Genomic DNA, 21,832 nt, shown 5'->3' with positions numbered 1-21,832 from the left:
TAAATATACATATGTATAAAATATTCGAACACACATAATATTGGACCATATCTTAAATTTGTGGAAGTAAACAAAAAAACACATGTCTTAATAGTTTACTCACTTGAGAATGGTGTACTTTAAAGGTTCTTAGTCAATACACAGAAAAAAAAGGTCGGGTTAAAATGGGATAAAATTTAATACAAATAAAAGTTGCAGAAAAAATAAAATACATTGAAGTAATAAAAATGATCATAAAAATAACGATAAAAGTGCAAATGTACTTATTTTTCTGTTTTTCTCTCGTTTTTTGACGCGAAATTTTAAGCGCAAGTCTCAGGTTATGCGAGATGAGATCTTCGCAAGCAACTTATTCGGCATTCGAACGCCGTGGAGTGTAGACATCAGCGATGAGGTCGCTTAATTGCTTGCTTCTTGAGTTCGTGTTGATTTCAGCATCGTCATTTTTATGGGCCAGTCCACAAAACTATTACTACAATGGATATACACAGAGTTCGCCGTGGAATGGAGTAAATCCCTCGTATCTTTCGATTGATACCTACGGAAATTGCCAGGCCCACGATCGTCCTTTGGTGGGAAAATGTGTGAGGTACGTGGATTGCATTAGTGCCATGCAATCTGTGCCCCGAGTGACGCCATTACTCTGCCCATCGGTGTGGCCCAATCAACTGGTGTGCTGTCCACATGGCGGCTACGTGATTCCGACACCCAGGGTTTCGAAGAGCCAAGAAGCCTGTTCGTCGGCCTATCCAAGAGCTCATCATAAGCGCCGTCGACGTCGTCGTCGAAATACTAACCATAATAAAGAGCAAGTGGAACTAGTTGAGCCAATTATCCAGAAGCGCAATCAGAGCGATAATTTCCTGGTGGGTGGCAGGTTAACCCTGGATAACGAGCATCCTTATATGGTAAGTAAATCATAATACAAGGAAACAAAGAAATCAATATTTTAAAGAGTATTGAAAAATATAATTTTTATACTATTACTTTACTCTTGAATGTAAATTTCATTTTTACATCTGATTAAATGTGAAAATAAATATTGCTGTTTTAAAAGTAATCTTATCTTTTTCCTTAGAAATTATTTGAATTGCTTTGTAATTTACTTTCGTTCGTTTATTTTACAGTGTGCCCTCGGTTGGCCATCCCGCACAAATAGATGGATCCACCAGCACGGCTCCAGCAAGCGGCGATATATGTTTAACTGTGGCTGTGTCATGATTTCGCCTCGGTTCGCCATAACGGCCGCCCACTGTGCCAACGTCGGCGGGTGAGCAGCAGAAATACAGCAAATACTCGAAATGCTAATGGGTTTGTTTCTTCAAAACGAACAGGGAACCCCCGTCCGTGGCGTTGATTGGTGGCGTTGAGTTGAACAGCGGTCGCGGGCAACTCATTGAAATCAAGCAGATAACCAAGCACCCGCACTTCGATGAGGAGACCCTAATCAACGATTTGGCGGTGATCAAATTGGCCAGAAGATCCCACCATCAAGTGGCCTGCCTGTGGAACCAGGAATCACTGCCCGAGAGCCCGCTGACTGCCCTGGGCTATGGGCAAACCAAGTTCGGTTAGTATTACAAAAAAGTATTAACCCTTTAATTTTTTTAAAAATTTGATCAAATATTTAACAGCTGGTCCGCACTCCAACCATCTGCTGCAAATAATGCTTCACCACTTGAACATTCAACAATGCCAGAGATATTTGCAAAACGATGACAAATTGGTTAATGGCCTGGGATCGGGGCAACTATGCGCGGGGGATTACTCCGGTAATATGGACACTTGTCAGGTGAGTTAAAAAATTAAAGTTAGAAATATTAAATATTTTAAATATTTAAAATATTGTATAGATAGTTCCTTGTAAATGTTTTGATATTTTTAAATTTTTCATATAAATATTTAGTATTAACCAACAACCTCTTGTATTTTAGGGAGATTCTGGAGGACCTTTGTTGCTCCACCAACAAATGCGGCATCAGCATCATAGGATTCCCTATGTGGTGGGCCTAACCTCATTTGGAGGAGCCTGTGCCTCTGGACAGCCGGGTGTGTATGTGAGAATAGTCCACTACATTCAGTGGATAGAACAACAGGTGTGGCCTTGAACCTTCTCTTAAAAATATTGGGATTCTAAATTAACTTACTGTAAATTGTATTAAACATTTATAAAAAGTACCTTCGAGTATTTTTTTTTTATATAGAAATATTTATTGAATTACCAGTAATATATTAAACGTTATTTTCTTGATAAATCATGTGAAAATGTTTGTAAAATAAATAAAATATTTTGTAACTTGTGAAGAGAATATTTAATAAATTAAATTAGTTATTAAAGGTATCAAAAGATCGTTTTAGTGCTGCTTGAAGGCAATCTTCTCGATCCAATCCAGGTAGCTGTACAGCCTGGTGTAAACCCCGGGGGCATTGGGAGCCGCACAGAACTTGCCGAACGAGGTGATGCCCACCACAAAGGCCACGCAGTTGTATTCGGGTAGGATGGCATGGAGTGGACCACCTGAGTCACCCTGGCAAGTATCCCTGCCTCCGGGCAAATAACCCGCACAGAACTGACCCTCGATGATGCCCCTGGGCAGACGTCGTTCCTTGCGATAGATTTGCTTGCAGCTCATCTGGGGAATCACATCGAGGTCCACCTGTCGCAGGACATTCGACTTGGCGCCCAGGAACTCGGTGCGTCCCCAGCCGGCGGCCACAACGGTGGGTATCTGGAGCTCTGGCAGTTGCCACAGGCAGGCGGGACGAACCCATTCCGAAAGCCTGGCCCGCCGGGTCAGCTTGAGCAGCGCAATGTCATGGTAATAGGCCGAGGATCTGTACTTTGGATGAAGCACGATGATCAGGATCTTGATGTCCTGCTGGGACGAGCTGGTTTCGTTCAACTGGCGGGCGCCCAATCGAACCATGTCCGGTGGTTTGCTATTAGATCAAAGTATATTGATTTAGTTCTATCTTAAAGGATCCTGAAACTTACCTACCCGAGGTAGCACAATGGGCGGCGGTCAGGACGTAGAGCTCGCTAACCAGGGCGCCGCCACAGCCCCACTTTATGTCCACGGATTCCTTGGAGCCACTGGAGGCCTGCGTCCATCCCAGGGCCGCCATGTGGGGGAAGAGTCCATGTCGGGTGGGAATTCCGCCCACTATTAAAGGTACACTGGGCACGCATTGCTTCCCGGAGAAAGTGCGTCCGGTGTCGGCCAACTGAAGCCTTCTGGTGGCAGCATTGTACTCCTGGCATTCTAGAAAATATTATAAAGTATTCAGTAGTTACAAATTTAATTGTACATACACCCAAAAAAATCGATATGAAACGTTGAACGATTTTACTTTATTTAAGATAAATTTTAATTTGAAATGCGGCCAGGTAAATTTGAACTGGTCAAAAAGGGTGTTTTATGTAAAAACAAGAAAGGAAGCTACCTTCGGCCAGCCGAAGCTTATATACCCTTGTAGATAAAAGAATACTCACTCCGTGCAGTTCCAGGGATTCAGCGTTTCGATTTATTTCAATTTTGTTTTTAAGTCAAGAATCAAAACGCCTACTTCCTACAAAGTTACAATGAATTTTCTTATATTTGTTTGGGAGCCTTAAGATATAGTGGTCCGATCCGGCTGGCTCCGACATATGTACTACCTGCAATAGAAAGAAGACCTTCGGGAAAGTTTCATCGCGATAGCTTTAAAACTGAGAGACTAGTTCGCATAGAAACGGACAGACGGACAGACGGACAGACGGACAGACGGACAGACGGACAGACGGACATGGCTAGATAGACTCGGCTATTGGTGCTGATCAAGAATATATATACTTTATGTGGTCGGAAACGTCTCCTTCACTGCGTTGCAAACATCTGACTGAAATTATACTACCCTCTACAAGGGTATAATGATATCGGTTTTTGGAAACATGCTTTTTTTGTGTGTAGTTTAAAAACCTAATATATCTATTTTGTAAGTGTGAACTGAAATAAAGTATATTTTTTTGGAAAACCCTTTAATGTTAATTAATTGTTTTAAATTAAATAAATAAAGTATATTTTTTTGGAAAACCCTTTAATGTTAATTAATTGTTTTAAAAATTTAATTCATTAAAACTAAAAAATTATACTCACTAGTGGCGCTGATTCGCTGTGCCAGGACATGTTTGTCGGCCAAAGGACAACAAATGACGGGCACATTATTCCGATGGGTGCAGATGTCGATGCGGGTGCCATGCACCCGATATTCCCGGATGACGTGGAGGCACTGATAGGCCAGGATGCAGTAGCCACTTCGGTCATCGAAACTGCGACGGCAGAAGGCACCCTCGGGAAGTCCTTCGGAAGCGGGGGTCCTTGCCTCTCCATCGTCGCCGAACTTCAAAAAACTCTCCCCTTCCTCTTCGGTCTCCTGAGCATCTTTATCTTCGCCCGTGGACGCAATGGCCTGATCCTCCCAAACTTCGGGGATTGTGTACTTGGTGGTCTGGTAATTGATTATTTCCAGGGCATCGAGAGCTGTGGAAAATAGATCAGTGGTTTACGGATTCCTAAAATATATTTATTGTAATAATTCAGTATTTACCCTCAAGCCGCTGAGTCTGCAGAAGCAAATGCAAGCAGGTCAATTGAAGATGTATGATTAGGGACCAAAGTATTATCATTCTATTGGTAATTTATGGGGATTCATTATTTATTTCTTAGTGCATATTCCAAATAAAGAGCTGCAATAAATGTATTTTAATAAAATATTTTTAAATTCACTAAAATGTGGTAAATTGGCTTCAATTTTTCAGCCACCACTGTGTCCAAAACAAACCCTTGTCTGTCTGTGTGAATGTTTTTTTGTTTAATGTATTTTTATTAATTAATGCGGGCGCTCAATTATAAATTCGGCTGAATTTCAATAAAACTGTTTGCCTGCGCCGCTGTGTTTCTTTTCGCATCGAATTGAATTGTGGATTGGAAGATCCCAGTCGGATTAAATCGGTCAATCGAGCAAGACCTATGTTATACGGATGGCGGATCTGAAGAGACTTTCCGTTTGGATCGCACTGTGCCTGCTGTTGTGTGGATTCCGAGTGAAGGGACAAGGGCAGTGGGCATTTCCCAATCCAAATCCCAATCCCGAGCCGGATCCAAGCAGGTGGGACTTCAACAACTACAATAGCTACGGTTACAACGGTCAGTGGTCGCCGGGCTACGTTAATAACTACGGCTATTATAGACCACAGCCGCCACCCCCTCCTCCGCCCTGCGGAAGGCCCCCACCGCCAGGAGCACCGCCACCGGGTCCACCTCCGCCTGGTCCTCCGCCCGGCTGCCCGGGAGGTCCTCCACCCCCGCCTCCGCCTTGGGATAATGGCCCTCGGCGTTGGCAACCCCGTCGTCCGCCCCCCGATCATCACAGGAACTTTCACAATATCTTCCTGAACACCGAACGCAAAGTGGATGAGGAGAACTACAACAAGACGGCGGAAACGGAGGATTTGCACGATGATTTCAACGGACGATCCATTGTGGCACCTGGCCAGTACCCGCACATGGTTAGTATTTTGTATGGAGGTGCAGTCGAAAAGTCGAAACAAACAAATCAAAGATCAACACAAAACCAAAAAAAAAATCACATGAAACCGGAATGGGGGAAACGCCAAAGTACCGCCGATCACAACACAAATACGACTGAAAACCGATCGCTGACTTGCAAATCGAAGACCTAGACTTGGGCCATCTGATAACAGTTATTGGGGGGTTTACTAATCCTCTCTCTTCTACGATCCACAGGCCGCTCTGGGATTCCGGAATGAGAACCACGAGATCGACTACAAATGCGGAGGCAGTCTGATTAGTGAGTACTTTGTGCTCACAGCTGCCCACTGTTTGACCACTCACGGGTAAGCTTTCGATTTCGATTTCGCTATTACTATCGCTTTTGCTCAGAACTTGGCGAAACCACCTTCGTTATTCGAGTGATTTAACAATGACTGAGAGAATATTTTCCTGGAGAGACACACCTAAACTAAGAGGAACGATTTTGTATTTAAAAGGATTAGACAATATAGCAAAGAAAAATTAAATAAATAAAGTTGAAGATGAAAGACAGGAGCTTTTAAAAAATAGAATGAATTTTTAATCAAATTAGGTTCAAAAAGATAAATTTTTAATTTGTCCAATGGACAATGTCCATTTAAAAACTGGATTACATTTTATATATTAATCAAAACATGTTTTTTTATTGTTTTAATATTTATTTTATATCTGCTTTGAATAGCTGGTATTTCCATGGCATTCCATTAAATTTCAATTAATTTAAATTATAATATTTAAATTACTTTCTTGTAGAACCGCTCCCGACGTGGTAAAAATCGGCGACATTAAACTGAAGGAATGGGAGGACGATGTCGCTCCTCAAAGACGACGAGTGGCGAAAATTTATCTGCATCCGCTGTACAATTCGACACTTAACTACCATGACATCGGACTTATCCAGCTGAATCGACCGGTGGAATACACCTGGTTTGTAAAGCCAGCTCGTTTGTGGCCCAAAAATGAGATACCCTACGGCAAGCTGCATACCATGGGATATGGATCGACAGGATTCGCTCAGCCGCAAACCAACATCCTTACGGAACTGGACCTATCGGTGGTGCCAACAGATCAGTGCAATTCCAGTCTGCCCGCCGATGAAGGTTCTCCCCAGGGAATACTCACTAGTCAGATATGCGCCCATGACTATGAGAAAAATCGGGATACTTGTCAAGTGAGTGTTAATAATTTTAATACAGGTCATGCTTAAAAAAGGTACTTTATTTAAGTTAACAAAAAAGTTAAAAGGATTAGTACTAAATCCTATAAATTCTTACAGGGCGATTCCGGTGGACCTCTTCAGTTGAACCTGGAGCGACGACGTCGCCGGCACAGAAGTCGCAGGCATTATCGCTACTACCTCGTGGGCATCACTTCCTATGGAGCCTATTGCCGCAGTGAATTGCCAGGTAATTTAATTTGAATATATAAGCAATTTTTAAATTCAGTTATAAACTCATGAATCTTTCAGGTGTTTACACGCGCGTTTCATCCTACATCGACTGGATAGCATCTATAGTGTGGCCCAATTACTATAGCGAGTTTACTAATAATTAAAAATAGTCATTAATAAAATTGTGCAATCAGAAAAAAGTGCGTTTGCTAATGTTTTATAAAACAGTTGGCGTTAAAAAAATATCTTTGGTATTTTCCTGCATATAGATTAAATGTCTTGGTTGCTAGGTGCCATTTATTTGGTCAATAATTTCGTCTTCGAACACAAAAATTTATAAAAAATGGTTGGAAAAAGCAAGAAGAAACGAAATAGCAAGGATTCCACATCCAGTAATGCCGGAAGTGGCGAAGGTGAGGAGAAGAAAAAGAAAGAGGGAGGTAAAAAGAAAGGTGGCGTAGGAAAGTCCATTGGTTGTGATATTTTCAATGATGCTGCCATGGAAAATGCCTATTATGTGTGCCATAATGTGCAGGTGAGTTAGAAACTCAATTCCAGATTTAAACAAAACATGTGATTTTTACATACTTAATTAATTTTTTTAGGACGTTCTTAAGTCCAGAGGATTTGCCTGGCCAGATGGACAAAAGAAGAAAAAGAAGGGAAAGCGCTAAGAGAGATATTACAAGCAAAAGGCTTCTTTACAGTAATATAATTTTTAAATTAAATAACAAGAAAAACAATTTTCGAAAAGAAAACGAAAGTAAAAGTTTTCAGATCATCCCCCTCGACCTGTAAAATTGAGAACATATGTACGTGCTTAACGAGCAATGCTCATATTTATTTTTATGAAACCAAAACAAGACATCATTGATCAAGAAACAAACAATTCCAAAAAACGCAGCCTGCCCAAAGTTAAACGTCAGTGGCAAACACACATCTAGAACAAACGTCACAATCTCCAAAATACGAACACATTTTTCGAATTCGGCGTGTGAAAAATATAGGAAAGCAAAATTGTATTCGTTTCGCGGAATGCGAGAAGGCTGCACCATATAAATAGGAGCAGCAGTCGCGGATTTTTCAGTCTAAAATCAGCATTACCAGCTGCAGCATCTAAAGGAGAGGATATTTAAGATACTTAGAAATAATGGTTAAAACACCGGCTATAGGTATTGACTTGGGCACCACCTACTCCTGCGTGGGAGTTTGGCAGAACAGCAAGGTGGAAATTATTGCCAACGATCAGGGAAACCGCACCACGCCCTCCTATGTGGCCTTCAACGACACGGAGCGCCTTATTGGCGATGCGGCCAAAAACCAGGTGAGTCAGGGGCCCCATTATGATTTTCCAAATACGTCGATTGTAGAGTGCTGATATGGCCAGATGAGAATAGCCAGCCGCCTGTAATGATGTGATGCGAGTGATTTAATTGGAATCGTATAGGTACATAAAGAAATCCGAGAGATGCGGAAAATGTGGGTGGTTGGGCGTCTTTCTCTCGAGCACTTGGATATATACATACACATCTATATATCCGATTGGCCTAAGTCAATTTATGCAGGTAAAAGATCCCGAAAAAATATTTTTTTACAAAATACAGTTAAAGTCAAATTTTAAGGTTAGTCTGTGTTTATTTCCCTTTAAATTGGAATAGTGAATCCGCTTGGATTTATGCAGGTAAATCGACAAAATATCATTTTACAAAATACATTTAAGGGCAATATCAGAATATGAAATATTTAAAAAATATTAGTTTGTGTTTACTTCCTTTTAAAATAAAATGATGAATAATTAAAATAAATTCATTTCATAAGGAAACTAATTTTAAAAGTAGCTTTATTAAAATTAAAAAAAATTTATATTATATTTTTATTAAATTAAAAATAATATACAATACGGAAATAAATGGGAAGGGCACTTATCAAAAACATTGTAAAATGCGTTTCTTTAAAAGTACATCTAAAAATCTGATTTCCCAGGTCGCTATGAATGCCAAGAACACGGTGTTCGATGCCAAGCGTCTGATTGGCCGCAAGTTCGACGACAAGAAGATCCAGGAGGACCTGAAGCTCTGGCCCTTCAAGGTGATCAACGAGGGCGGCAAGCCCAAGATTGAGGTGGAGTTCAAGGGGGAACGCAAGCGATTTGCACCCGAAGAGGTCAGTTCGATGGTGCTGATCAAGATGCGCGAAATCGCCGAGGTCTATTTGGGTGGCAAGGTGAAGGACGCCGTGATCACAGTGCCAGCTTATTTCAACGATAGCCAGCGACAGGCGACCAAGGATGCGGGTTCCATTGCGGGTCTGAATGTGTTGAGGATCATCAACGAACCCACGGCGGCTGCCTTGGCCTACGGGTTGGACAAGAATCTCAAGGGGGAGCGCAATGTGCTCATTTTCGATCTGGGTGGCGGCACCTTTGATGTCTCCATTCTCACGATCGACGAGGGTTCCCTGTTCGAGGTGAAGGCCACGGCCGGAGACACCCACTTGGGTGGCGAGGACTTTGACAACCGGCTGGTCAATCACTTTGCCGAGGAGTTTAAGAGGAAGCACAAGTCGGACATCAAGGGAAATGCCAGGGCTTTGCGACGTCTGAGGACGGCCTGTGAAAGAGCGAAGAGGACATTGTCCTCCAGCTCGGAGGCTTCCCTGGAGATTGACGCCCTGCACGAGGGCATCGACTTCTACTCGAAGATCTCGAGGGCTCGTTTCGAGGAGCTGAACATGGACCTCTTCCGTTCCACCATGCAGCCAGTGGAGCGAGCCCTCAGCGATGCCAAGATGGACAAGAAGGCGATCGATGATGTGGTTTTAGTGGGCGGCTCCACTCGCATCCCCAAGATCCAGAAACTGCTGCAGGATCTGTTCGGTGGCAAGCAGCTGAATCTCTCCATTAATCCCGATGAGGCGGTGGCCTATGGAGCAGCGGTGCAGGCGGCCATCCTCACCGGCGTGGGCAGCTCCCAGATCCAGGATCTCCTCCTCGTGGACGTGGCTCCTCTTTCGCTGGGCATCGAGACCGCCGGCGGTGTGATGACCAAGTTGGTGGAGCGCAATGCTCGGATTCCCTGCAAGCAGCAGCAGACCTTCACCACCTACAGTGACAACCAGAATGCGGTGACCATTCAGGTTTACGAGGGCGAAAGGGCCATGACCAAGGATAACAACCTGCTGGGCACCTTCAATCTCACCGGCATTCCGCCTGCCCCGAGAGGAGTGCCCCAGATCGAGGTGGCCTTCGATTTGAACGCCGACGGCATCCTGAATGTGAATGCCAAGGATAGTAGCACTGGGCGGACCGAGAAGATCACCATCACCAACGACAAGGGAAGGCTATCAAAGGCGGAGATCGATCGCATGCTCGCGGAGGCGGAGAAGTACAAGGTGGAGGATGATCGTCAGAGGGAAAGGGTTCAGTCGCGGAACAATCTCGAGGGTTACATCTACAGCTGTCGTCAGGCCGTCGACGAGGCTCCAGCCGGTGGTGTCCTCACCGAATCCGATCGCTCCAAGGTGCGCGAAAAGTGCACTTCCGAGGCTGCCTGGCTGGACAAGAACTCGCTGGCCGAGAAGGAGGAGTTCGAGCATCATCTCAAGGAGTGCCAGCGCATCTGCAGTCCCATAATGGCGAAGCTACATGGTGGAGCAGCCAAGGGTTCCAAACAGTCGACGGGAAATGGTGCCCATCCCACCGTGGAGGAGGTGGACTAAGCTAAACTATTTGGCTATTGCAAATGTATTAATAAGTATTTAATTTTGAAAAATAAATGTAACTTATTCGGTTCAATTTTTTATCCATTTGTGTTTCCAATAACTTTAGAGATCGTTAAAAAAGCGTTTCGACTTGGTCTACCTCATCCAAAAACCATTTGATAAAGTCCCAAGTAGATTTGAAAGCTTCACAGCCAACTAGTGAGCTCAAGTAATTTTCCGGGTTCTAAAAATAATTAAATTAAAAATAATTAATAAGGGATCCTCAACTGTGGAGGAGGTGGACTCAGCTAAACTTTAGCTATTGCAAATGTATTAATAAATATTTAATTTTGAGAACTAAATGTAACTTACTTGGTTCACTTTTTCATCCAGTGGTGTTTCCAATAACTTTAGAGATAATAATAAAGTAATAAAGTCCCAAGTAGACTTGAAAGCTCCACAGCCAACTAGTGAATTCTACTGATTTTCCGGGTACTAAAAATAATTAAATTAAATTAGAAAATAATTAATAAGGGATCCAAACAGTCGACGGCGGGAAATGGTGCCCATCCCACTGTGGAGGAGGTGGACTAAGCTAAACTGTTTGACTATTGCAAGTGTAATTTTGAAAACTAAATGTAACTTGGTTTACTTTTTCACCCTAGAACTTTTGGAATCGTTGAAGCACTGTGTTTATATAATACCTTACCTCATCCAAAGACTTTGTAATAAAGTCCCAAGTAGACTTAAAAGCTCCACAGCCAACTAGTGAGTTCAACTGATTTTCCAGGTACTAAAAATAATTTTAAATTCTATTTTCCAACAAGCGAATAGCTTGACGATTAAATTGTTGTGCTAATATATTTAAACATTTAAATGTATTTGAGTGTGTTTGCAATGTTTAGCATATTAACCTTACGATCCCTTTGATAAGCTTGGCACAGCTGGTCGTGTTTTTTTTTTCCATTCGACCACCGATCAGTTTCACCGGGAATTTCGTCGTGAAATGGCCGTCGCACCGAGCAAACTTCTGGAGCCGCCCCTGAATCGGGTGCACTGCGCCATTCTGCACAGTCGACCGGGTCAGAGTTGCACAAAGGCCTTGCTTTGGAATCTGTACCGCAACCATGTCTCCAGTGCGAAGTACTATTTACCCTTGTTGCTGGTCTGGTAGTAGATTGTTTTTATACCATTTATACCTTAATTATTTCAGTCAAAAGTTGATTTTTGACAATTTAAAAACAACCTTTTAAATAGTCATATTTGCCAGGGTATATAAACTTCGGCTAGCCGAAGTTAACTTCCTTTCTTGTTATTAAATATTATATTTAAAGGGTTTGAATGGTGTAAATTCGAGAAAAAGAAATACTTTCAAATATTTTAAAATATTATTAAAAATATTTATTTACTTGCAGTTACCCTTGTTACTAAACATTCGACGTCTCTCCAAAAGTTTGGTATCTTCTGTGTTAAAGAACTTTTTGCAATCCGCCAGTTTTGCCGCCTGCATAAATGCCGTCACCTTTTATTTAATGTGCGTGGCCAGGCGTTATAATGGTCGATTTGTGTTATTATTTATCCCTTATCTGCCCTGTTGGGTTGCCTCGCACCTCTGCTGGTTGATGCCTCCCCAGGTTCTTCACTTCTTTGTGACTGGAATAGTTCCTGCAGTAAGTAAATGCATTAATCTTAGAAGAACGATACAAAATGTAAGTCATTTACAGGCCATCGAAAGTTTTTTAAGATATTTTGACGTCGGTTTGGTTCATTCCCGCTTTTCTCAGACTCTGATATTTATGATATCATCGATGGTGGTCCTGCATTATCAGCAGTCCAAAAAGTATTCCGGTTTCTGGTTCATACGACCAGCTTCTTTGCCCGAGGATCACAAGGAGTGGACCATCTCAAAGCAACTGTTGCAGGGGCTCAGAGAATTGAAAACCTACTTGGGAATTGGACTGGGATTGGATCTACTAAATCCCATAACCAAAAGAAACCTAAAACTCTTTCGACCAAAAATGACGAGTTTTTTGGCGGCCTATATTGGATTGTTTAAGGTAAGATGATTAAATAGACAATTAAAGATATTAAATATGAAATATTATGTATATTAAAGTGTTCATTTTTTAATCTTTTTCCAGTTGGTACAATTGCTTCCGTTAAAAAATTTGAATGTAAAACAAGCCAATGCTCTAGCATCCTTTATAAGTGGAGCTTCCTTTGCCCTTCTGCCAAATCGTCTCACCTTCATGTGTTTCGCTTTTGTAACCGCCATCCAGGTGATTTGGCAACAGGTGTGTAATCTTAATGCTGAAAAAGATCCGGTACTTTCGAAGGTGCAAAAGATTCCCTGGTCAAAGCTGCTGATACCTTGTAATCTGGCCTACCTAGTGCACATTTTCTTTTACCACGAACGTCATCTGAACGAACTTGCCCGGAGTTTTATAGACTGCACATGTGATAAAAAGTAAGTTTATGATACAAACTTTTTTTAAGCATATAAAACCATTATAAATTAATTACAGTGGCCAGCGACTGTTGGATCTGATGAATCTGCCCAATATTAACACCATATTAGAAACGGCGAATAAGTCACCAAAAACTTCGTTTTGGTAATAATAAAATGAAATTAGACTTTTCTGGCTATTAATACATTAATATAGATTTTATAGTGTATATATAAATACTATTAAAATTTTTTAGATGTTCAGAAGCAAATCATAATTGGCTTTAAGGTTTGTAACATAAATCGTCACATACTTATAAACCATATTACGTTATAAGCTATGCGCATAAATTATTTGTATCTAATCTCAAAACGGGTTTGGAAGGTGACGAGCCCCTAAATTAATTGCGATATCTGTGACTAGAGAAATGGGAGATATCTCCTATTCTCTGACTGCACCAAATGGAGATGTCTCCGAAGAAATTATTTAAACTTTGGATTAAATTAAGTTATGTTAATTATGGGTTGTTATAAAAATGATTTTATTAAAGCTTTGCTTATTAAGGTAAAATGTATTGGAATATCAGGTCTGCCTAAGAATCTAAAAAAAATTGAACTCAAGCATCATTGGCCAGCCAAATGTCGGAAGTGCAGTCACCGCCAGGATAACGCATTTCATGGGGGAGACTGGGACCATAGGGTTCGTTGCCAAAGTCCACCAAGAAGTCTTCATTTAGGGATATACCACCATTAACTGTATCCACATCAATTAGGACAATGTGACCGCCTTGGGAGACCATTTTTGGATAGAACTGCTTATCCCAGGGGGAATATAATGAGGAAGAGACATATAAGCGCTTGCCATCAAGAGATAGCTGCATCATCTGGGGACCTCCTTCCAATCGGCGACCTTTGACATAACGAGCAGGGGGTCGTTCCTAAAAATAATTTGAGATTATGAAATACCTATCATATATAAAATAATCTCTCATCTACCTTCAGTTCCTTATCTTCCTTAACAATCACATTGGGCAAATCGCTGCATATGGCACCGCCCAGGAAAAGCTGACCCGTCAGCTTGGGATTCTCGGGATCTGTAATATCGTATTGCCTCACATCGCCATGTCGCCAGCAGTTGACATAGAGAAATCGGTCATCCAGGGATATAATAATGTCCGAAATCATGCCGCCCATATCCTCCGCCTTTCCACTGCCGGTATCAACCAGTTTTCCGGGAATATCAATCACCTTCTTGGCCTCAAACTCATCGGAATCGGTTTTTTTCTTGAAGTAGAACACCTTGGCATTGAGGGCACAACCCACGAATCCCTCCGCACGTTTAGGATCGTGAAGGAACCGAATCTCCAAGGGGGTTATACCATCCGATCCCAGATCGATGGTTTGATAGAGAGTCTGCGTGGACCATTTGTAGAAGTTGAGACGGCAGCCATACTGAGTCATGTCATCGAGGTCACCATTCTTCCAGCCACTAAAATAATAATTTATAAAATTTTAATAATTAAAAAAATATATATATCTTAATATAACACGAACCGTCGCCATTTGTTGGGCGCTCCCCATTCCGATGAGACCATTACATCGAAATATGGTTGATACCAGAAATCGTAACCACACAATGCCTTCTTCTCTCCCTTTGTCCAAGTGCCAATGCAATTGAATTCCGAATCGAAGAGGATAAAGTCTCCTTTGGCATATCCCTCTGCATCGCCCATTACGGATATCATAATATTTCCATTGGCCAGACAGTGAGTGGTATGTGGACCCGTTACATTATGACTCTTCAACACACTGCCATCGATGGTCTTGATTATCTCCGGCTTTCGGGGATCCTTGACCACATCGAGTATATAGATAAAGTCTGAATTCAAGGCTGGCAGTACCAGTCGGTCCCTTTTTGGCACGCTTTTTGAGTTCTCATCAACGTAGTAGCAACTGGAACAGGCGTTCCAACCAGAATGATGTAGCTCATCACCTTTTCGATTTGTAAATGTGCGGTGAACAATCTTTAACAGAAAATATTATTAAAATAGTAAACTGTGGAAATGAAAATAAAGTAAAGAAATATGAAAAAATTGTCTAAAGAACTTCTATTTTTTCCAAATCCATAAGAACCATTTAAGTTAATGATAAATGAACTTAATCTTGTTTGCTCGCTACGTTGATTGAAATTGCTCATTAAGAATAGTGTCAGGTTTGGATGATACCTGACTTATTTACCTGACAGTAGGTGGGGCTCTCGGGATCCACATCGACTGTGGACAGATAATCGCCGTGGGGCTCATCCAAGTTGGGCTGAACGGTGACCGTGTAGAGGAGTTTCTCCCGGGGACCACTCCTCATCGCGTCTAGCGGGGTTGCGTAACCCGGTCCGCGGCAACAGGCTGCAGAAAAACAATTTAATTATCAAAATTGCTCGGGATTTGTATTCACTTTATCAAAGATTCGAGGCGTGTGTTTGTAATACAAAGTATATACGAGATTCCTACATTTATTCGACATGGCTTGGCGGTTGTTGTGGAACGAAGAACAGCGGCGGAATAAAAATCAGACGATGTTTGGCGAGAGTTTTATACTGGGGCTCTCTTCCCGGCACCATATATTTCTCTATATAAGCTTCAAATAATTACCAAAGAGAACCGGTTCGCCGGCTTTCTTATCACTAATACCACTTAGGTCAGTTACACTTGTGCATGTGTTTAGATTAAAAGTTATCTCTTATTGCTGAGCAAAGAAGTTCATAAAAATAAAACAAGAAAAATAAATATATAAAAACAAAAAATAAGCTGAATGCGATAGTGGAATTTGGTGGTGAAACTTGGGTGCTATTTTTTGATTGTTTTTCTTATTCCTTACTATTTAGGGAGGGAAACAAAAAATGATAAGGCGAACTTTTTAAGAAAGGAACTAACTAACGATTTAAAAAGGTTTTTAGATCTTTTTGATATCTGAAAGTCAATGAAATGCATTTTAAAAATCGAAACCTTCTTCATTTGGGAATGTCTCCGCTCGCAGAGTTAAGAACAAGACCAAAAATTTAAAAAGCGATTATTGAGAGAGTATTCGGGTGTATGAGGCGTTTATTATAACCATATTAATTCTTGTTTTCCTTTTACGCTACAATATCTTAGTCACACTAAATCAAACAATTTAAATTTGAAATAAGATAAGAAAACAGCGAACATGAATAAATTCAAAATTTTAGATCATTCCAAATGTTTAGTTCTTAGTACACCCTCCAGAGATAGCCAAGTCACCAACCTTCCGCAGCAGAGACACCCTCCTTGCATATCGATATATTGATGTCTTCATATTTATTGTCCATCCCTAAAAGCAACGCCGATTGCCAGGCAGGAAATATTTTAGCGCGTTGCGACGGACCAGTGAAAAAGCAATTGTAATCCTCGTGGTGGCCGATCAATCCGCAGCTTAGGAGCTCTATCGAATCGAGGACAGCATCCGCATCCTGGACAGCGTGCAGCCATGTCGCATCACTACGTGGTGACGGCGCAAAAGCCGACAGCGGTTGTTGCCTGTTTAACTGGTAAGTAGGGGCGCGGGGAGGGGTTCCCTATGTGGTCTCCCCGGCGAAAACAGAAACAAGCGTGCTTGCCGGTTGCCGGATTACACAAGCCAAAAGTAAATATGTTAGCTAAACGCCGACATCTCAACCTCCCACAGGCAACTTCACCTCGCCCACGGATCTCAATCTCATTATCGCCCGGAATAACCAGGTGGAAATTGATCTGGTCACGCCGGAAGGACTGCGTCCCCTGAAAGAGATCAACATCAATGGCACCATTGCCGTGATGCGGCACTTCCGGCCGCCGGATAGCAACAAGGATCTGCTCTTCATCCTGACGCGTCGCTACAACGTCATGATCCTCGAGGCTCGCATGGTCAACGACGTCATCACGGTGGTGACCAAGGCCAATGGCAATGTGTCCGATTCCGTGGGCATTCCCTCCGAGGGCGGTGTCATCGCGGCCATCGATCCCAAGGCGAGGGTCATCGGAATGTGCCTGTACCAAGGCCTGTTCACCATCATCCCGATGGACAAGGATGCCAGCGAGCTGAAGGCCACCAATTTGCGGTAACTTGGAAACTTATTCTGATCCACTTTTAAAACTCATTATAATTCATAATATGATGCCCTGCAAGAATGGATTCAATTAATTATTTTGAATTTTTTGTTTTATATGAATGAATTAATTAGAATTTTGAGCTTAATAGAATTGAATGAATTTGAATTTTGAGTTTAATAGAATTGAATGAATGAATGGCATGAATTCTGAAATAATTCAAACGACAATTTCTTTTGAAAAAGAAAGGCTCATAATTTTGTAATTAAATATGCCTGAATTTTATTTACTAAGCAGTTAACATAGATTTGTTACAAATTTTCCACTTTTTTTTTTAAAAAAAAAGCACAAAAAAATCCGACAAATTCAAGAAATCTTTTTTCATTCTTTTAATTTTAAATAAATTAGAAAAATATTTAATTTATTTCACATAGAATTGAATTAAACAAATCAGAAATTTCATGGCATACTATGATAAAGCAAAAATTGAATGATTCACGCAGGGCTCTATTTCATATACATCTGAATGGGTCTACGTAAACTTGTATTCCTTATCAGCAACTCCACATTTGCCGAAATAATATTTAATATATTGTAAAACTAATTTGTTGCACATAATTTATTTTTAAAATATTTATACATATTATAAATATTATTTATAATACTCCGAGTTCCTCTTTTCCAGAATGGATGAGCTGAACGTCTACGACGTGGAGTTTCTGCACGGCTGCCTCAACCCCACCGTCATAGTGATCCACAAGGACAACGACGGCCGGCACGTAAAGTCGCACGAGATCAACCTGCGGGAGAAGGAGTTCATGAAGATCGCCTGGAAGCAGGACAACGTGGAGACGGAGGCCACCATGCTGATCCCAGTGCCGTCGCCCATCGGCGGAGTGATCGTCATCGGGCGGGAATCGATTGTGTATCACGATGGGAGCAACTACCACGCTGTAGCGCCGCTCACCTTCCGCCAAAGCACCATCAACTGCTATGCTCGTGTGAGTAGCAATGGATTGCGCTATCTGCTGGGCAACATGGATGGCCAGCTGTACATGCTGTTCCTGGGCACCTCGGAAACGAGCAAGGGAGTGACTGTGAAGGACATCAAGGTGGAGCAGCTGGGCGAGATCTCTATACCGGAGTGCATTACTTACCTGGACAATGGGTTCCTCTACATCGGAGCTCGTCATGGGGATTCGCAGTTGGTGCGTCTCAATTCGGAAGCCATCGATGGCTCCTATGTCGTGCCCGTAGAGAATTTCACCAACTTGGCTCCCATTTTGGACATTGCTGTCGTTGATCTGGATCGCCAGGGACAGGGCCAGATCATCACGTGCTCGGGCAGCTTCAAGGATGGATCTCTGCGCATTATTCGCATAGGAATCGGCATTCAGGAGCATGCCTGCATTGATCTGCCCGGCATCAAGGGCATGTGGTCCTTGAAGGTGGGCGTCGATGAGAGTCCGTACGAGAACACTTTGGTCCTGGCCTTTGTGGGTCACACTAGAATCCTCACCCTGTCCGGCGAAGAGGTGGAGGAAACCGAGATTCCCGGATTTGCCAGCGACCTGCAGACCTTCCTCTGTTCAAATGTGGACTATGATCAGGTAAGTCTGGTTTTTACTAAGATATATGCTATTGTATTAACCATTAACTTATATTTCAGTTGATTCAAGTGACTTCGGACAGCGTTCGTTTGGTAAGCAGTGCCACCAAGGCTCTCGTGGCTGAGTGGCGTCCGCAGGGCGATCGTTCCATCGGCGTCGTATCTTGTAACACCACTCAAATTGTGGTGGCCTCGGCATGCGACATATTTTACATCATCATTGAGGATGGAAGCCTAAGAGAGCAGTCGCGCAGGACTCTGGCCTATGAGGTGGCCTGCCTGGATATCACTCCCTTGGATGAGACGCAAAAGAAATCGGATTTGGTGGCCGTGGGCCTGTGGACAGATATATCTGCTGTAATCCTGTCGCTGCCCGATCTTGAAACCATTTACACCGAGAAACTTAGCGGAGGTAGGCGATTAAATTGAATGGAATCTTATTCCATATTTAAATCTCTTATTTTCTTCTTTCAGAAATTATTCCTCGCTCCATTTTGATGACCACCTTTGAGGGAATCCATTATCTCCTCTGCGCCTTGGGTGACGGATCCATGTATTACTTTATCATGGACCAAAAAACTGGGCAATTGACGGACAAGAAAAAGGTGACCCTGGGTACGCAACCGACCACGCTGCGCACTTTCCGTTCCTTGTCCACCACGAATGTATTTGCCTGCTCCGATCGTCCCACGGTGATTTACTCGTCGAATCACAAGCTAGTGTTCTCAAATGTAAATCTGAAGGAGGTCAATCACATGTGCTCGCTGAATGCACAGGCCTATCCGGATAGCTTAGCGTTGGCCAACAAGAACGCCGTTATCTTGGGCACCATCGATGAGATCCAGAAGCTGCACATTCGAACAGTGCCGCTGGGGGAGGGACCTCGACGAATTGCCTACCAGGAGGCTTCGCAGACGTTCGCTGTGTCCACGCTGCGAATCGATGTCCATGGAAGAGGTGGAGCTAAGCCACTGAGGAATAGTGCCTCCACGCAGGCCCAGAATATCACATGTAGCTCAAATTTCTTGCCCAAACCGGGTGGTGGCAATTCCACGGCTGCTAATGCGGAAGTGGGTCAAGAGATCGATGTGCACAACCTACTGGTCATCGATCAAAACACGTTTGAGGTTCTGCATGCCCACCAATTCGTGTCGCCCGAAACTATATCCTCTCTGATGTCCGCCAAGCTGGGCGATGATCCCAATACCTACTACGTGGTGGCCACTTCATTGGTAATTCCCGAAGAACCGGAGCCCAAGGTGGGAAGGATCATCATCTTCCATTACCACGACAACAAGCTCACCCAAGTGGCTGAAACTAAGGTGGATGGCACTTGCTATGCTTTGGTTGAGTTCAATGGCAAAGTTCTGGCCGGAATCGGAAGTTTCGTGCGTCTATACGAGTGGACCAATGAGAAGGAATTGCGCATGGAGTGCAACATTCAAAACATGATTGCCGCCTTATATCTGAAGGCCAAGGGTGACTTCATCTTGGTCGGGGATCTGATGCGATCCATTACGCTGCTGCAGCACAAGCAGATGGAGGGCATCTTTGTTGAGATTGCCCGCGATTGTGAGCCCAAATGGATGAGAGCCGTTGAGATTCTAGACGATGATACGTTCCTGGGTTCCGAGACAAATGGCAATCTGTTTGTCTGCCAGAAAGACAGGTTAGTTTTACCGAAAAATGAAAAAGCTTTATGACATAAATTAACTTGTTATTACTTTAGTGCCGCCACAACCGACGAGGAACGTCAATTGCTGCCTGAGCTGGCCCGCTTCCACTTGGGCGATACGGTCAACGTTTTCCGCCACGGATCCCTGGTGATGCAGAACGTGGGTGAGCGGACAACGCCAATCAATGGATGTGTGCTGTACGGAACATGCAACGGAGCCATTGGCATTGTCACCCAGATACCGCAGGACTTCTACGACTTCCTGCACGGACTGGAGGAGCGACTAAAGAAGATCATCAAGTCGGTGGGCAAGATTGAGCATACGTACTACCGCAATTTCCAAATCAACACCAAAGTGGAGCCCAGCGAGGGATTCATCGATGGAGATCTAATCGAAAGCTTTTTGGACTTGAGTCGAGAGAAAATGCGCGATGCCGTTCAGGGATTGGAGGTGAAATTATTTACCTTGTTTAATTTTTAGCCCGTTGTTAAATATTTACATTTATTTTGTAGTTTACACTGAACGGCGAGCGAAAGGGTGCGGATGTGGAAGATGTCATTAAGATCGTCGAGGACCTCACACGCATGCATTGAGGCCTTTTGGTCAGTTGTATATAAGTATTGGAAAAGGAACTGTCTCGACGCGATTTATTTGAATGTACATGAAACTTCGATACCATGTATCCCGCTTAACCACGAAACTACCGATTCGAAGCTCTCCGTGCTAGATGCTACGACTGTCGCACACGCGATGTTTCACGAGTTCCTCGTTTGTGTTTGCTCGTAAAAAATATTGACAATGTAGCAAAAAAATTGTTTTAAGTGCGTCTCACGCGCTCTTTCAAAGTTGCGCCACAGTCCCGCATTAATTTAATAAAAACCAATTTTAAATGAAAGCAAAGGTGTTTTTTAGGGCTTTTCTGGTCTGATTCGTTTGATTTCTGGTTGATCCAAACATTTTTTCAATTTTGATTAGCATACTATTACGCACAATTACTTTATTAATTCTGATTTATGATTTCTTAAATAATGAAAAAATCTGTACTAATGATTTGAAAAAAAACCAAAGGGTTGCTTTATTTTTTTAATTTATACTTAGCGATTTTAAAAACTTCCTATCTTTTGTACCTATACATCTGCTGATTCTGTGAGCTGTTTTAAGATGTTCTGTACTTAATTTAGTTGCTAAAATGCACGTAAATGTAGAAAAGTAATTATTTTTTATTGCTTACTAAAAGCGACGAATAAAGGGTATCATGTGTAAAGCTATTTCCAAAGTTTGAGTGGGTTTGCCTCAATACTATTTAAATTAAAGGAAAAAA

At 42.5% G+C, this 21,832-nt stretch overlaps 8 protein-coding genes across 10 annotated transcripts; 6 read left to right on the top strand and 2 right to left on the bottom strand.

The window, feature by feature from the left end:
• The first annotated feature begins 369 nt into the window (after window positions 1-369).
• LOC108059845 (trypsin) lies at window positions 370-2,108 on the top strand. Its single transcript, XM_017145300.3, has 5 exons — window positions 370-908; window positions 1,128-1,270; window positions 1,335-1,570; window positions 1,635-1,792; window positions 1,935-2,108. The coding sequence occupies exons 1-5, from the start codon at window positions 390-392 to the stop codon at window positions 2,106-2,108; spliced, it is 1,230 nt and encodes a 409-aa protein (XP_017000789.2). The 5' UTR covers window positions 370-389.
• A 177-nt stretch (window positions 2,109-2,285) lies between these two features.
• snk (snake) lies at window positions 2,286-4,746 on the bottom strand. Of its 3 annotated transcripts, none has more exons than XM_044394023.2 (4): window positions 4,588-4,746; window positions 4,137-4,520; window positions 2,996-3,263; window positions 2,286-2,940 (listed from the first exon to the last, which is right to left on the bottom strand). In XM_044394023.2, the coding sequence occupies exons 1-4, from the start codon at window positions 4,664-4,666 to the stop codon at window positions 2,355-2,357; spliced, it is 1,317 nt and encodes a 438-aa protein (XP_044249958.1). In that variant the 5' UTR covers window positions 4,667-4,746; the 3' UTR covers window positions 2,286-2,354. The 3 variants fall into 3 exon arrangements, with proteins under 3 accessions (XP_044249958.1, XP_070073680.1, XP_070073679.1); XM_070217578.1 differs by having other exon boundaries at window positions 2,775-2,940; window positions 3,000-3,263; XM_070217579.1 differs by lacking the exons at window positions 4,137-4,520; window positions 4,588-4,746 and adding an exon at window positions 3,494-3,526.
• A 251-nt stretch (window positions 4,747-4,997) lies between these two features.
• On the top strand, window positions 4,998-7,168 carry LOC108059844 (venom protease). Its single transcript, XM_017145298.3, has 5 exons — window positions 4,998-5,548; window positions 5,787-5,896; window positions 6,345-6,762; window positions 6,868-6,997; window positions 7,060-7,168. The coding sequence occupies exons 1-5, from the start codon at window positions 5,021-5,023 to the stop codon at window positions 7,143-7,145; spliced, it is 1,272 nt and encodes a 423-aa protein (XP_017000787.1). The 5' UTR covers window positions 4,998-5,020; the 3' UTR covers window positions 7,146-7,168.
• A 140-nt stretch (window positions 7,169-7,308) lies between these two features.
• LOC108059846 (small lysine-rich protein 1) lies at window positions 7,309-7,716 on the top strand. Its single transcript, XM_017145301.3, has 2 exons — window positions 7,309-7,516; window positions 7,587-7,716. Exons 1-2 carry the CDS (start codon window positions 7,325-7,327, stop codon window positions 7,653-7,655), a joined length of 261 nt encoding a protein of 86 aa, XP_017000790.1. The 5' UTR covers window positions 7,309-7,324; the 3' UTR covers window positions 7,656-7,716.
• Window positions 7,717-7,895: 179 nt separating this feature from the next.
• On the top strand, window positions 7,896-10,781 carry Hsc70-2 (Heat shock protein 70 cognate 2). Its single transcript, XM_017145278.3, has 2 exons — window positions 7,896-8,305; window positions 8,965-10,781. Exons 1-2 carry the CDS (start codon window positions 8,132-8,134, stop codon window positions 10,696-10,698), a joined length of 1,908 nt encoding a protein of 635 aa, XP_017000767.2. The 5' UTR covers window positions 7,896-8,131; the 3' UTR covers window positions 10,699-10,781.
• A 900-nt stretch (window positions 10,782-11,681) lies between these two features.
• LOC108059854 (uncharacterized) lies at window positions 11,682-13,332 on the top strand. The gene is made up of 5 exons (XM_017145311.2): window positions 11,682-11,845; window positions 12,096-12,350; window positions 12,405-12,737; window positions 12,822-13,147; window positions 13,206-13,332. Exons 1-5 carry the CDS (start codon window positions 11,687-11,689, stop codon window positions 13,294-13,296), a joined length of 1,164 nt encoding a protein of 387 aa, XP_017000800.2. The 5' UTR covers window positions 11,682-11,686; the 3' UTR covers window positions 13,297-13,332.
• Window positions 13,333-13,644: 312 nt separating this feature from the next.
• Window positions 13,645-15,677, bottom strand: LOC108059853 (methanethiol oxidase). Its single transcript, XM_017145310.3, has 5 exons — window positions 15,634-15,677; window positions 15,365-15,528; window positions 14,681-15,150; window positions 14,123-14,615; window positions 13,645-14,064 (listed from the first exon to the last, which is right to left on the bottom strand). The coding sequence occupies exons 1-5, from the start codon at window positions 15,644-15,646 to the stop codon at window positions 13,744-13,746; spliced, it is 1,461 nt and encodes a 486-aa protein (XP_017000799.3). The 5' UTR covers window positions 15,647-15,677; the 3' UTR covers window positions 13,645-13,743.
• Window positions 15,678-16,386: 709 nt separating this feature from the next.
• Window positions 16,387-21,411, top strand: pic (DNA damage-binding protein pic). Its single transcript, XM_017145288.3, has 7 exons — window positions 16,387-16,688; window positions 16,826-17,237; window positions 17,912-18,836; window positions 18,896-19,247; window positions 19,310-20,504; window positions 20,565-20,961; window positions 21,024-21,411. Exons 1-7 carry the CDS (start codon window positions 16,628-16,630, stop codon window positions 21,102-21,104), a joined length of 3,423 nt encoding a protein of 1,140 aa, XP_017000777.1. The 5' UTR covers window positions 16,387-16,627; the 3' UTR covers window positions 21,105-21,411.
• Window positions 21,412-21,832: the final 421 nt, after the last annotated feature.

Source organism: Drosophila takahashii, chromosome 3R, assembly GCF_030179915.1.
Source record: "Drosophila takahashii strain IR98-3 E-12201 chromosome 3R, DtakHiC1v2, whole genome shotgun sequence".
In the NCBI taxonomy this organism is placed as follows: Eukaryota; Metazoa; Arthropoda; class Insecta; order Diptera; family Drosophilidae; genus Drosophila; species Drosophila takahashii.
Note: the sequence above shows the minus strand (reverse complement) of the source record. Positions and strands in the feature narration are given on the sequence as shown.

What these genes read in the sequence shown, in the direction of transcription:
- LOC108059854 (XM_017145311.2), top strand. Translation starts at nt 11,687, where the DNA reads ATGGCCGTCGCACCGAGCAAACTTCTGGAGCCGCCCCTGAATCGGGTG. An exon ending in TGACTGGAATAGTTCCTGCA is followed by an intron (nt 12,351 to 12,404) that starts GTAAGTAAATGC and finishes AGTCATTTACAG; the next exon opens with GCCATCGAAAGTTTTTTAAG. An exon ending in GACTGCACATGTGATAAAAA is followed by an intron (nt 13,148 to 13,205) that starts GTAAGTTTATGA and finishes AATTAATTACAG; the next exon opens with TGGCCAGCGACTGTTGGATC.
- LOC108059845 (XM_017145300.3), top strand. Translation starts at nt 390, where the DNA reads ATGAGGTCGCTTAATTGCTTGCTTCTTGAGTTCGTGTTGATTTCAGCA. An exon ending in CTATGGGCAAACCAAGTTCG is followed by an intron (nt 1,571 to 1,634) that starts GTTAGTATTACA and finishes AATATTTAACAG; the next exon opens with CTGGTCCGCACTCCAACCAT. An exon ending in GTAATATGGACACTTGTCAG is followed by an intron (nt 1,793 to 1,934) that starts GTGAGTTAAAAA and finishes CTTGTATTTTAG; the next exon opens with GGAGATTCTGGAGGACCTTT.
- snk (XM_044394023.2), bottom strand. Translation starts at nt 4,666, where the DNA reads ATGATAATACTTTGGTCCCTAATCATACATCTTCAATTGACCTGCTTG. An exon ending in GCAGACTCAGCGGCTTGAGG is followed by an intron (nt 4,521 to 4,587) that starts GTAAATACTGAA and finishes TATTTTCCACAG; the next exon opens with CTCTCGATGCCCTGGAAATA. An exon ending in ACAGCGAATCAGCGCCACTA is followed by an intron (nt 3,264 to 4,136) that starts GTGAGTATAATT and finishes AATATTTTCTAG; the next exon opens with AATGCCAGGAGTACAATGCT.
- pic (XM_017145288.3), top strand. Translation starts at nt 16,628, where the DNA reads ATGTCGCATCACTACGTGGTGACGGCGCAAAAGCCGACAGCGGTTGTT. An exon ending in GGTTGTTGCCTGTTTAACTG is followed by an intron (nt 16,689 to 16,825) that starts GTAAGTAGGGGC and finishes AACCTCCCACAG; the next exon opens with GCAACTTCACCTCGCCCACG. An exon ending in ATGCCGTTCAGGGATTGGAG is followed by an intron (nt 20,962 to 21,023) that starts GTGAAATTATTT and finishes TTTATTTTGTAG; the next exon opens with TTTACACTGAACGGCGAGCG.
- LOC108059846 (XM_017145301.3), top strand. Translation starts at nt 7,325, where the DNA reads ATGGTTGGAAAAAGCAAGAAGAAACGAAATAGCAAGGATTCCACATCC. An exon ending in ATGTGTGCCATAATGTGCAG is followed by an intron (nt 7,517 to 7,586) that starts GTGAGTTAGAAA and finishes TAATTTTTTTAG; the next exon opens with GACGTTCTTAAGTCCAGAGG.
- Hsc70-2 (XM_017145278.3), top strand. Translation starts at nt 8,132, where the DNA reads ATGGTTAAAACACCGGCTATAGGTATTGACTTGGGCACCACCTACTCC. An exon ending in GCGATGCGGCCAAAAACCAG is followed by an intron (nt 8,306 to 8,964) that starts GTGAGTCAGGGG and finishes CTGATTTCCCAG; the next exon opens with GTCGCTATGAATGCCAAGAA.
- LOC108059853 (XM_017145310.3), bottom strand. An exon ending in AGAGCCCCACCTACTGTCAG is followed by an intron (nt 15,151 to 15,364) that starts GTAAATAAGTCA and finishes TTTCTGTTAAAG; the next exon opens with ATTGTTCACCGCACATTTAC. An exon ending in AGGAAGATAAGGAACTGAAG is followed by an intron (nt 14,065 to 14,122) that starts GTAGATGAGAGA and finishes AATTATTTTTAG; the next exon opens with GAACGACCCCCTGCTCGTTA.
- LOC108059844 (XM_017145298.3), top strand. Translation starts at nt 5,021, where the DNA reads ATGGCGGATCTGAAGAGACTTTCCGTTTGGATCGCACTGTGCCTGCTG. An exon ending in CACTGTTTGACCACTCACGG is followed by an intron (nt 5,897 to 6,344) that starts GTAAGCTTTCGA and finishes ACTTTCTTGTAG; the next exon opens with AACCGCTCCCGACGTGGTAA. An exon ending in AAAATCGGGATACTTGTCAA is followed by an intron (nt 6,763 to 6,867) that starts GTGAGTGTTAAT and finishes AAATTCTTACAG; the next exon opens with GGCGATTCCGGTGGACCTCT.